Consider the following 12,381-nt stretch of genomic DNA (forward strand, 5'->3'; position numbering starts at 1 on the left):
GTACAGGCAGCGTTGCAGCTTTAAACTAACAAATTTGCATATTAAAGGTATCATAAACCTATAGGCATGACATCTACATTATTCGTGCGATGAGGCAGTAAGGCTGTTCAAAAACTCAAGGTTTATGACATTGATTTTATAAACATGCTTCTTAGGCAGGTGACAATATGCTATAAGCAGGATTTCTATCAATTGACAATTGAAATTGATTTTATAATGCTTTATCCCTAAAGGCATGTTATCTTAGGTGGGGCAGTGTGGTGAAAGTAACAAAAGTAGTCGATTGATCGATTAAGGTCCTATAGTCATGATATCTAGACAAATAGTATACTAAAAGAAATAGAGGCGACTGATTGATTGATTAGTTGGATCCTTATAGACATGGTATATAGACTAGCCAAGCACATCCTATTGCATCCTATATGCATGATGTCTAAACGTGCACAATGAGAAACAAGTTCACCAAATGCTTAAACTAACATGCTTTAAGTGGTGTAAAAGTATTAGACAAGTTAAGTAAAGTGTGTGATATCCTATAGGTATGCTTTATATTAGTATACAACACACTAAACTAAATAACATATAAGGCATGCTGAACGAAATAGCTAATAGAACACACAGACCCTATATGCATGTTTTCTACCCTTTTATGCAAGTATTAGAATACTTCAGCCCCTTTCATTAACTTCCCCATTATTCGTTATTATAAGGTATTACAACCCGAATGACATAATACAAATTAAATATGAATAGCTACAGAAGAAGACAACTATAGGCCCAATGATAGGCCCAGTACAGATAACCCAATGCTTTTCCTAGGCCTTCGACAACTCCAGAAGACTCAAAACCCAGCTCATAAGACCGCCAGTAAGTATGAATCCAACAGCCAGGACCAACATCATATAGAACAGACACCAAGCCCAAATGAAGGATTCACACAGGATTACAAGCAACAGACTATATGCTGAACTAACTAAACAAGGAGGGAGGTCCACACACCTATTTTTTAGGACTGTAAAGCTAATTATCACCAATATGTATAGACAAATTCATGTGACATGTTGGTAGGACACACACAAGACGAGTTCATGCTTGTATTTTCCAAGTTTAAGGGATATAATTGATTATCACAGGATAACAGACTACTTCTAAAGAAGTTTCAAACATTAATATGGTCAAAAACAGCTCAAGGCAATTTCAAGTAGGGGATCTACTTATGAAAGCTGAAGCATCAACAGAGAACAACCCTAATAGAGTCGTTTTAGCATAAAGACTGACAGTATAGGTATATAATAAACGAACGTATGTGCAACATTAGCATAATTGAGGAGGCATATCACTTAGTTAACATGGTGAGCATACATGCTAAGTTTTCAGAACAACAAGGTTATAGTAAAGCATGAATTACCCTAAAAGAGACTCTAAACTAGAAATTTAAGGCATGAAAGTTTAAGATAATAATAGTCAAGCAAGTAGGCATGGTCTATAGCAGCTAATAAGAATCTTAATTGTGCTGAGTGTAACAAAGAGGTTCACAAATTCAAAAATATCATGGTAGAAGGTATTGCCAACTTAAGGTCAAGCAGAGTAGATATATTTCAAAAGATAAACCAGTCAACCAGGCACAATACAGAAGAAACAAGTGTATTAGGATTCAGTTGGGAACCTAGGAGATACTAAAGAGCACAGAGTTTGATAAACACCACATAACAATTCTTAAAGCCACATTTTTGGTTAAATATTGCGACAACAATTATGGTTCAAGTAAGCAGATATAAAAAACAGAGTTCATATAAAGGAGTTATCAATAAAAGCTCATTAAGGCAAATTCTGGGTAAGAGATAATTCCTTAGGAATCTCAATGCGAGTATCCAAAACAAGGCATGAGAAAAACTCATAATAAACAGAAGAACAACAAAGCAAACTTAAAGATACAAAGCCATTCAAGCTGAACACATAGGAGTTTAAAGAATTAGGAAGTTGTGACACTAAGAGATTCAGAACTGCAGGATAGCTATAATACAGGTAAAACTGCCAATGATTACAACACAATACTGGAGTCATATTGGTTTGAACAGCATGGATATGCGAAGCACTAGAAACAAGCAAAAGAGGATAAAATTACAAAAGTCAAGACATTCACCAGTTTGCAGATTCAACAAACAAATATAAGAGAAGGCTAAGTGTCAGAAACAACTCGAATATCACCAGCAAAGAGAACAACCAGAAAGACCCAAATCCTAGTGCGTCAGAGTTCACAGAAGCCTCAAATGAGCTCCGAGCAGTGCTCGCACTAGAGATGTCATTAGAGAGTGTTCCGATGGCCTTGGATTTCAGTCGGCCAAGAGCAGTAGATTCCGAATAATATCAAGTGAGTGAGAGTATGAGAGAACAATATTGATTAAAAGTTTGTTAAAGGGGATTGGGGAGGGGTTCATATAGTTTAAAATTGAATGAGCAAATAAGGATACACGATCGATCAAACATAATAAAGGAAATAATAGCATGCAAAATCAATTTAGGATCAATTTAGAAGGAGGGAGGAGGAGAGACGAGGAAAACGAGGGTAAAGGTCTGTAGGAGAATGGGAATTAGGGTTTGGGGTTGGGTTATTAAAAATGGTAGCGTAGTTGTGGGCCATTTATCATGAGAGATCAACGGCCAAGATTAAAACTCGAGCGGGGCGGGTTGGTTTAACGGGTCGCGACCGGGTTGGATCAAAAGGGTCGTTTGGTTTGGGCTAAACGGATTGGGCCAGGGATTTGGGTCTGTTTGGTCCGAAAATTAGCCCTTCATTGGGCTATAAAAATTAAATATACAAAATTTATGAAACAATAATTTATAAAAGAGATTAACAAAAATAAAATACTATTTATGCAGTAAAATGCTGGAAAATAATAGCTTAACATTATAAAAATATAAAATTGGACGTTACATATGTACGAGGCTAATATTTGAATGGTTATGGAATAAAAGGTAATCGACTGTTGATCATTCGTTACGTTTGAGATAGTCAAAAGATGTGGACATGGTGAACGGAAACCGAAGCGAGAATTTCTCCTGTTTGTAGAGTAGTTACCTCCCGAGTTACCTGCAAAATTTAAAACACGGTGCATGCGAATATATATAGGTTATTGTGACAATTTAAACATGATGCAAATTCCCTTTAGACCATGAAGGTCCCCTTCTGACGATGAGGATGATGTCCTTAGACCTTGATATCCTGGGCCATGAAGTATATGATAAGGGATTCACCAGCCATGAAATGGTGTCCTCGGGTCATGAAGATGATGTCTCTGGACCATAACGCCTTTGAATAATTATATGCAATTTTGAGAGATCCTCTGGCCATTGTATGATGTCTTAGGGCTATGAGGATGATGCTCTCAGACTATGATGCCTTCGGACAATATGGCGATATTTCAGCCCATGAGATGCAAAGATGCGGCGATATCGATCGTTTGAGAGAGGAAACAAATAATGTTTAGTCATATGCGAGAACGAGACAAATCGCGGTTTAGTATTATGTGAGATGAGGGCAGTGCTTAGCCCGATGCAAAGAGCGGAGACAATGTTTAGTCTCATGCAAGGAAAGGCAATTTCGAGCCTTATGCAATAATGGAGGCAATGCGTAGCCTCATGCAAGGAATGGAGACAGTATATAGACTCATGCAAATAAAGGTAGTGCTTAAACTTATGCAATAGTGGATATAGTGCTTAACGAATGGAGACAACACTTAGTCTCATACAAGGAAAGACAATGCTTAGCCTTATGCAATAACAGAGGCAATGCTTAGCCTTATACAATAATAGAGGCAATGCTTAGCCTCATGCAAGGAATGGAGACAATGTTTAGTCTCTGGCAAGGAAAGGCAATGCTTAGCCTTATGCAATAACGGAGGCAATGCTTATCCTCATGCAAGGAATGGAGACAATTTTTAGTCTCATGTAAGGAAAGGAGACAATGCTTAGTCTCTTAAAAGGAGAGGCAATTCTTAGCCTTATGCAATAATGGAGGCAATACTTACTCTTATGCAAAGAATGGAGACAGTGCTTAGTCTTATGCAAAGAAATGCAGTGCTTAGCCTTATGCAACGATGGAGGCAATGCTTAGCCTCATGCAAGAAATGGAGACAGTGTTTAGTCTCATGCAAAGAAAGGAAGTGCTTAGCATTATGTAATGTGGAGACAATGCTTAGTCTCATGCAAAGAATGTAGACAGTGCTTAGTCTCATGCATAGAAAGGCAGTGCTTAGCCTTATGCAATGTGGAGACAGTGCTTAGTCTCATGCAGAGAATGGAGATAATGCTTACTCTTATACAAGGAAAGGCAGTGCTTAGCCTTATGCAGTGTGGAGGCAGTGCTTAACTTCATGAAATGTGAAGGTAGCATTTAGCACTATGCAAGGAGTAAAGACAATATTTAGTATCATGCAAAAGAAGGCAATTCTTAGCTTGATGTAATGATGAGGGCAGTGCTTAACCCTATGCAAAAAAAGCAATGACTAAATGCGAAAGAATAAAGCATTTCTTAGCTTGATGTGTTTGCATTTGGTGACTTTTGTCGGTGTAAAGATAATGATCATGTTATGCGTATGTATTTGCGGACATTCCTATTATGTTTATTGTGCCTGCATCCAAAGAAAAATCATGAGTTTTGGGGGGCGGAGGTTGGTTCGTGCTCTCATTTCCTTGCTTCGCCTTTGCTTTTGTCTGAAGTCCCTACTTGAGTCACCCTGAGTAACATTTGGCTACTATTGAAACAAACTTTTTGAAAAACATGCATTTGATAAATTATTTATGAGAATGTAGTTTTTTGAAATATGTGATAACGCACGAGAGAAAATAATTTGTTGAATTGATGACTGTGACACGCTTTTGTGACACACTTTTGTGACATTGCAACCTCCTTAACTCGGAATTTTGAGGATCCTCCTCAAAACTCTACCCAGTTTAAATGTGTACTTTTGGTGGTATATTCCTTGGCGGTTCCAAACATGATGAGATCGGGAAAACTCGAGTTCTTGCCCCTGTTTGACCATAGGGGGAATGAAGATTTTAATATGATGTGACGAAACCTGCAAATCTGCCTATGTATCCCCTCTTAAACGGGAATCAGGTCAAGCGTAGTTCAATTACATCAAATAGAAAGTGCGAACATAATCTTAAACGTAGTATCTCTTGACTGCATCCGAATTGATAGGTTTTGACCAAATCTCTCCATCCATTTGTGCAAGTATAAGTGATCCTCATGTTAATACTCGGTAAACCATGTAAGGGACTTGCCAGTTGGGTGAGAATTTCTCCTTTTCTTGATCCTGATGTGGGAAGATCTGTTTCAACACCAATTGCCCTGGTGTGAATTGCCTTGACCTGACCTTTTTATTGAAGGCCCTTTCCATTCTGTTTTGGTAGAGTTGACCGTGACATAATGCGTTCATTCTTTTTCCATCAATGAGAGCTATTTGTTCATACCGTCTCCGTACCTATTCCTCATCGCTGAGCTCGGCTTCCTGTATAATTCTTAAGGAAAGGATTTCTATTTCGGCGGGAATAACGACTTCAACACCGTAAACCAGTAGATAGGGGGTTGCCCCAGTAGATGTATGAATTGTGATGCGATACCGGAGCAAAGCAAACGGTAGCTTCTCGTGCCATTGTTTGTAATTGTCTACTATTTTCCTCAATATCTTCTTGATGTTCTTCTTGGCACCTTCTACGACTCCATTCATTTGTGGCATATATGTTGTAGAGTTCCGATGCTTGATCTTGAATATTTCACACATGGCTTTCATCAAGTCGATTAGTGTTGAGATTGGCGGCATTGTCAGTAATGATTGACTCAGGTACTCCAAATCGACAAACGATGCGGTCTCGAACAAAATCTGCTACGACCTTCTTAGTTATAGCCTTATAGGATGCGGCTTCAACCCATTTTGTGAAGTAGTCTATAGCCACCAGAATGAACCTATGTCCATTTGAAGCAGATGGTTCAATTGGTCTGATAACATCCATACCCCAAGCAGAGAAGGTCCAGGGCGAACTTGTTGTATTGATTTCGTTGGGCGGCACTCGTATCATTTCAGCATGTATCTGGCATTGGTGACACTTTTGAACATATTTGATATAGTCTGTTTCCATAGTCAACTAGAAATATTCTGCTCTTAATATCTTCATGGCCAGAACGAAACCATTCATGTGGGGTCCGCAAGTTCCGGCATGTATTTCCTCGACCAATATAGATGCCTCCTTGGCATCGACATATCGTAATAATCCCAAATCAGGAGTCCTTTTAAACAAAATTCCTCCTCTTCGAAAGAAATGGTTGGCCAATCTTCGAAGCGTGGGCTTCTGAGTGTTTGTAGCGTGCTCTGGATATTCTCCCTTTTCTAAGTATTCTATAATGTCATGGAACCATAGATTTCCGTCAATTTCTTCTTCAACACGAGCACAATAAGCTGGCTGCTTATGTATTCCTATTGGGATAGGATCGATGAAATTCTTGTCTTGGTGTTTTATCATGGAAGATAAAGTGACTAATGCATCTACAAAATCATTCTGAATCCTTGGAACATGCTTGAACTCTATCTTTGTGAATCTCTTGATCAACTCTTGCACACAGTGCAAGTATGTCAATATTTTGGTATTCTTCAGAGCACATTCTCCTAGAACCTGGTGCACCAATAGATCTGAATCTCTGATTACCCACGATTCCTAAACGTTCATATCAATGGCCAACCGAGTCCCAGGATGCAGACCTCATGTTTTGCCATATTGTTGTGCACGAAAACCTGAGTTTTGTGGATACCGGATAGTGTTGACCAGTTTTTGATACTAAGACAACTCCGATACCCACTCCTTTGAAGTTTGTTGCTCCGTCGAAGAACATCCTCCAACGATTGTATGCCTCAGAAATATCTTCTTCTACAAACGATACATCCTCGTCGGGAAAATACGTTTTCAGTGGTTCGTATTCTCCGTTTACGAGAATTTTACTCCAAGTGATTTGCCAATGCTTGCCCTTTGACTGCCTTCTGAGTTACATAGACAATGTTGAACTCACTCAGTAATATCTGCCACTTGCTAACTTACCCGTAGGCATGTGTTTCTGAAAGATGTATTTTAGTGGATTCATCCTTGATATGAGATATGTAGTATACGCACAGAAATAATGTCTCAACTTCTGGGCTATCCATGTCAAAGCACAGTAGGTGCGTTCCAATAAAGAGTACCACGCTTCGTAAGGTGTGAACTTCTTGCTCAGATAATATATCGCATGCTCCTTTCTTCCAGTTTCATCATGTTGTCCTAGAACACAACCGAAGGATCCTTCCAAGACAGACAGATAAAGCAGCAGAGGTCTTCCTGGTTCGGGTGGGACCAACACAAGCAGTTTAGATAAATACTCCTTAATTTTATTGAAGGCTTTCTGGAATACATCAGTCCAGCTTGTTGCAGCAATTTTCCTCAGCATTCTAAAGAGTGGCTCACATATCACCGTTAAATGTGCTATAAATCGGCTGATATAATCGAGGCACCCTAGAAAGCTCATCACATCTTTCTTATTCTTTGGCGGTGGCAAGTCCTGGATATCTTTGATTTTTTGACGGTTCTAACTTGATACCTCAACGACTGACGATGAAATCTAACAACTTTCCAGTAGGGACTCTGAAGGCACATTTTATAGGGTTCAACTTCAAGTTGTATTTTCGAAGCCGATTGAAAGATTTCTTCAGGTCTGCTATGTGATCTGGACTCCTTTTAGATTTGATGATAACATCTTCCACGTGCACCTCTATTTCCTTGTGTATCATGTCATGGAAGATAGTCGTCATGGCCCTCATATAGGTGGCCCCAACATTCTTCAAACCAAACGGCATCATTTTATAGCAATATATTCCTCGTGGTGTGATAAAGGCGGTCTTTTTGGCATCTTCCTCATCCATCTAAATCTGGTGGTATTCTGCGATGCAATCCACAAAGGATTGGAGTTCATAATTGGTGGAGTTGTCGATCAATATGCATACATTAGGCAGCGGTAAATCATCCTTAGGACTTTCTCTGTTCAGATCTAGGTAATTGACGCATACTCTCACCCTCCCATCTTTCTTCGAAACTAGCACAATGTTGGCTAACCAATTCGGGTATTCGACCACTCGGAGAACCTTGGTTTTGATTTGCTTGGTGACCTCCTCTTGTATCTTCAAACTCATATCTAGCTTGAACTTTCTGAGTTTCTGCTTTACCGGTGGACACATGGGATTGATGGGTAGCTAGTGAGCTATTATGGATGTGCTAAAGCTAGTCATATCGTCGTAGGACCATGCAAAGATGTCCTTATACTCCTTTAGGAATATGATATACTGTTCTTTCTCTGACGGTGATAGATGAATGCTTATACGAGTTTCCTTGAGTGTTTCAGAATCCCCTAAGTTAACGGCCTCAGTTTCTTCCAAATTAGATTTCAGCTTGTTTTCAAAATTTTCTACTTCTTTGACAATTTCCTCAGGTATTATATCATCTTCCAGATCTTCCGAATCACTTTTCTTATGTTGCATTGTCTCATTACATGTCACAATCGTAGGTTAGTCGGGATATGTAATAATTATGCTGAAAAGAATATAGAAAGATAATAATAAGTATGAAACGTAGTAATGGATTAAAACTTTAAAATGTCAACAAGTACGACTCGATGGCTTGAGTAATTATTTCAAAAAATATACTGAAAATGTCTTAAATACCAAAAAATATTTGAAAATAATTCATGCTAATTTGCGAGGCTACCCAGGAACTCGGCGAGCCCGGGACGGTGCAACGGTCCAGTTTTTGAGAACAACTCCTTTGTCCATCAACTGAATGGTAAGGTCTTCCTCCTCCTCCTCCTCCTCCTCCTTTTCAACAATTGCACTGCATTCCATGTATTCTTCATCCAGAAATAGCTTCCTCATGCTGGCCAAAACCTCATCTTCCTCAGATCCCCACATCAGTTAGCCTGATGGAATGTCTGGTGCAAAGGTGGTACGGGTTGTTCCAGTGGATAATAAGGGGCACGCCATGGCGGTGTCCAATCTTGATATTCATGCCATGTATATTCATATCCGAGTCCAAAGGTCGTGCCATGATATTGTAGTTGTACAGGTTTGGTGATCCCCTGAAGCTTTTTGCCAAGACCCTTACCTAGTTCATATCCCGTCCACACCAATATACTTTCTATCTTCTTGCTCCACCATCTATCATTTTCAATTGCGTTAACCCATTCAATGCGGTGATATGTTTCTCCGCCCAACTTCCTCTTGTTCTTGATGATTGGAACGATCTGATTGGTATAGATGGGGTTGCTTCCATCTCCATGAATGATCACCTCCTGATGATTCCACTCGAACTTCAATAACTGGTGCAGAGTTGAAGCCACTGCCCCGGCTACATGTATCCATGGTCGTCCCAATAATAGATTGTAAGTAGCAAATATATCTAGCACTCTGAACTCAACATCAAACCAAGTTGGACCCATCTGTGGATCAAGGTTGATTTCTCCGATAGTGGCTATCTAAGATCCATCGAACACCTTCCCATTCATGCTTCCCATTCGTATCTCATCCAACCCTTTACCTAATATCTTTAGAGTGGTCAGTGGGCATGTGTTCAGACTTGAACCTCCATCTATCAAGACCCTGGAGATGAATTTGTCCTCGAATTACACTGTGATGTGCAATGCCCTGTTGTGACTCAGTCCTTCTGGTGGTAACTCATCTTCGTGGATAGTGATTTTGTGGCTCTCCAGTACCTGTCCGACCATGTTAGCCATTTCTCCACTAGTTATGCCGGCGAGTACATAAGCTTCACTTAACACCTTCATCAAAGCATTCTTGTGTGCGTCTGCGTTTTGCAACAGTGATAAGATGAATATCTGAGCAGGAGTCTTGTTCAAGTGGTCAATAACAGAGTACTCCCTTGCTTGTATCTTCCTCTAGAGATCATCTGCATCAATCACAACAATAGGCAGCTTAGGTACAGCTTCCTTGCTCGTTCCTCCCAGATTCTCAGGTGTGTAAATTCTGCCATTCCTAGTCATACCTTGCGCGACACCTGTTTTTTCTATTTTAGCTTTTCCCTTTCACCTTGCTTCTACAACGTAATCCCACGGGATGACATCAGACTTGTAAGATGGTGTGGGAGCTACCATTACAGTGAAGGGTGTAGCTATCTCAACTTTAAATGGTGCCTTGGTTTGTACCACAACTGGCATGAGGGTGACCAGAGATGTTTTAGGAGCGTCTCCCTCTCGAATGAGTCCAATGGACCCTTTCTGATCCCATTCCTCATCAGTTTCTATCATATTCACTCCCTCACCTCTGTGATCCACGAGAGGGTTGTTGGTAACATTTGGTGCAACTTCCTTTTCTTGTATAACCTTAGTGTCGATTAGCGTCTGAATCTTGTCTTTAAATGTGCAGTATTCCTCAATGGTATGACCCTTCATGCGTGAATGATAAGCATATGTTTTGTTGGGGTTGATCCATTGGGAGGGATTTTCCACAACAACAACAGGAATAGGGGTGACATAACCGGCGGCCTTCAGTCTCTCATACAGTTGGGCTATGGGTTCAGCAGTTGGGGTGTATTGTCCAGGTGGTCTGCGATGGAAATTAGGATGTGGCTTTGGGTAGTTTTGGCGGGCAGGTGGAGGTGAATTGTAATATGCAGGTTGAGTGTTTTAGGTATGGTAGGTGGCGGCAGGGTATTAGTATTTTGGTGGTGAGGGCTGATATGTGGGTGGAGGTTTTCGGTATGTGAGGGGAGACTTAGGGCCCTGGGTTACCATCACGACACCCACTTCTTTCTTCTTTGAGATTTCTCCTAATTGCAATGCTTTATTCGTGGCCTGCAGCGCCTCAAAATTAGTTACCATCCCGCTATTTATTCCTTCTTCTATTCTTTCCCCTAACTTGATGATGTCTGAGAACTTGTGATTTTTGGTGACCATCAATCGTTCATAATATTGTGGATCTTGTGCTCTAACAAAAAACGTGTTCATTTGTTCTTCTTCGAGTGCTGGACTTACCTTTGCGGCCTCTGATCTCCAAAGAGTACCACACTCGCGGAAGGTTTCTGTCGGCTTCTTCTTGAGGTTTTGAATGTAGAAAATGTCTAGCACGTTTTTCGTATTGAACCTGAATCTATCCATAAAATCTAATGCCATACTCACCCAATTTACCCACTTCTTTGGGTTTTGACTGATATACCAAGACAAAGCGTCTCATGTAAGTCTTTGTATGAACAGTTTCATGCGGATTTATTTATTCTTACCCACTCCTACAAGCTTGTCGCAGTATGTTCTCAGACGCACCTTCGGATCACCAGTACCATGGAACATTTCGAACTTGGGAGGTTTGTAAACCTCCGGCAGTTCCACATCCGGATAAATACACAGGTCCTCATAGTTTAGACCTTCAATGCCTTTCCCACCTTCAACACTCTGTACTCTCCTTGTGAGCTTCTTGAGTTCCTCTGCCTTGTTTCTAATGAGCAGGTCCTTCTCAGTCAGTTCAGTTATGTATAGGGTTTGCTGCGGGGTATGGGATAAGGTTTCCACATATATCGGATTTCTTTGATGAGTTCCTGAAACTTGGATATACGGGTGGTTGTTGGTCAAGTTTTGGGGATCGGGAGTAGGTTGTGGTGCATTTTGGGGAGTGTGATAAGTGGTGGTTTGTAGGTATTAAGATGGATGATGGTGGTGTTGTTGAGGGGTTGGCACTGGAGGCAGGTTAAGGTTCTAGGGAGGTGCGGGATTATGATACTGGTGTTATGCGGAAGGATTCGGAACTAAGAGTGGTGGATTCTGATTTTGTGCATTTTGTGGTGGTGTTTGGTTTTGGGTAGTCGAATTTTGCTGGTTGATATCAGGAGCATTGGGGGTAAGGGAGAGGTTTGCCAGATTTCGGACCTGCTCCAGCTCGCCTGTAATTCCAGGATTTTCTGCTCCAAACGTAAGACCAACTTATTCTGCCCCGGAGTACTTCTTCAATCTCAAGTTTCAACGTTTTCTGCCATTGCAACATTGTCTTTCCTGATACCGCTTAAATCATCCATTTTATCTTTGCCCTTGGTTTTTCTTTTCAGGTCGTTAGGTGGAGGAGGACCTCTGGATCTAGTGTGGTATGCTGATAATGCAAGTATGCACAAACCAACCTTTGGGAACGGGAGTAATCAAAAAGAAAGAAAAAGCAAAAGATAACCAAGTCATTAAGGTGAAATAAAAAAGTGTTCGTAATATTTAAACATGTATCACAAAGTCATGCAATAATTTGCATCCTAATTTGGGGACCCCATTGAGCCTGAGGTAGGCCTAAGCGACACATAGTCTTAGAGAAAATTGCT

General features: G+C 40.5%; 2 protein-coding genes across 2 annotated transcripts; both read right to left on the bottom strand.

Moving 5' to 3' along the window:
• Nucleotides 1-5,486: 5,486 nt before the first annotated feature.
• On the bottom strand, nucleotides 5,487-5,825 carry LOC138894311 (uncharacterized). The gene has a single exon (XM_070179001.1). The coding sequence runs from the start codon at nucleotides 5,823-5,825 to the stop codon at nucleotides 5,487-5,489; it is 339 nt and encodes a 112-aa protein (XP_070035102.1).
• A 322-nt stretch (nucleotides 5,826-6,147) lies between these two features.
• LOC138894312 (uncharacterized) lies at nucleotides 6,148-7,474 on the bottom strand. Its single transcript, XM_070179002.1, has 3 exons — nucleotides 7,233-7,474; nucleotides 6,809-7,031; nucleotides 6,148-6,672 (listed from the first exon to the last, which is right to left on the bottom strand). The coding sequence occupies exons 1-3, from the start codon at nucleotides 7,472-7,474 to the stop codon at nucleotides 6,148-6,150; spliced, it is 990 nt and encodes a 329-aa protein (XP_070035103.1).
• Nucleotides 7,475-12,381: the final 4,907 nt, after the last annotated feature.

This window comes from Nicotiana tomentosiformis, chromosome 6 (assembly GCF_000390325.3).
Source record: "Nicotiana tomentosiformis chromosome 6, ASM39032v3, whole genome shotgun sequence".
In the NCBI taxonomy this organism is placed as follows: domain Eukaryota; kingdom Viridiplantae; phylum Streptophyta; class Magnoliopsida; order Solanales; family Solanaceae; genus Nicotiana; species Nicotiana tomentosiformis.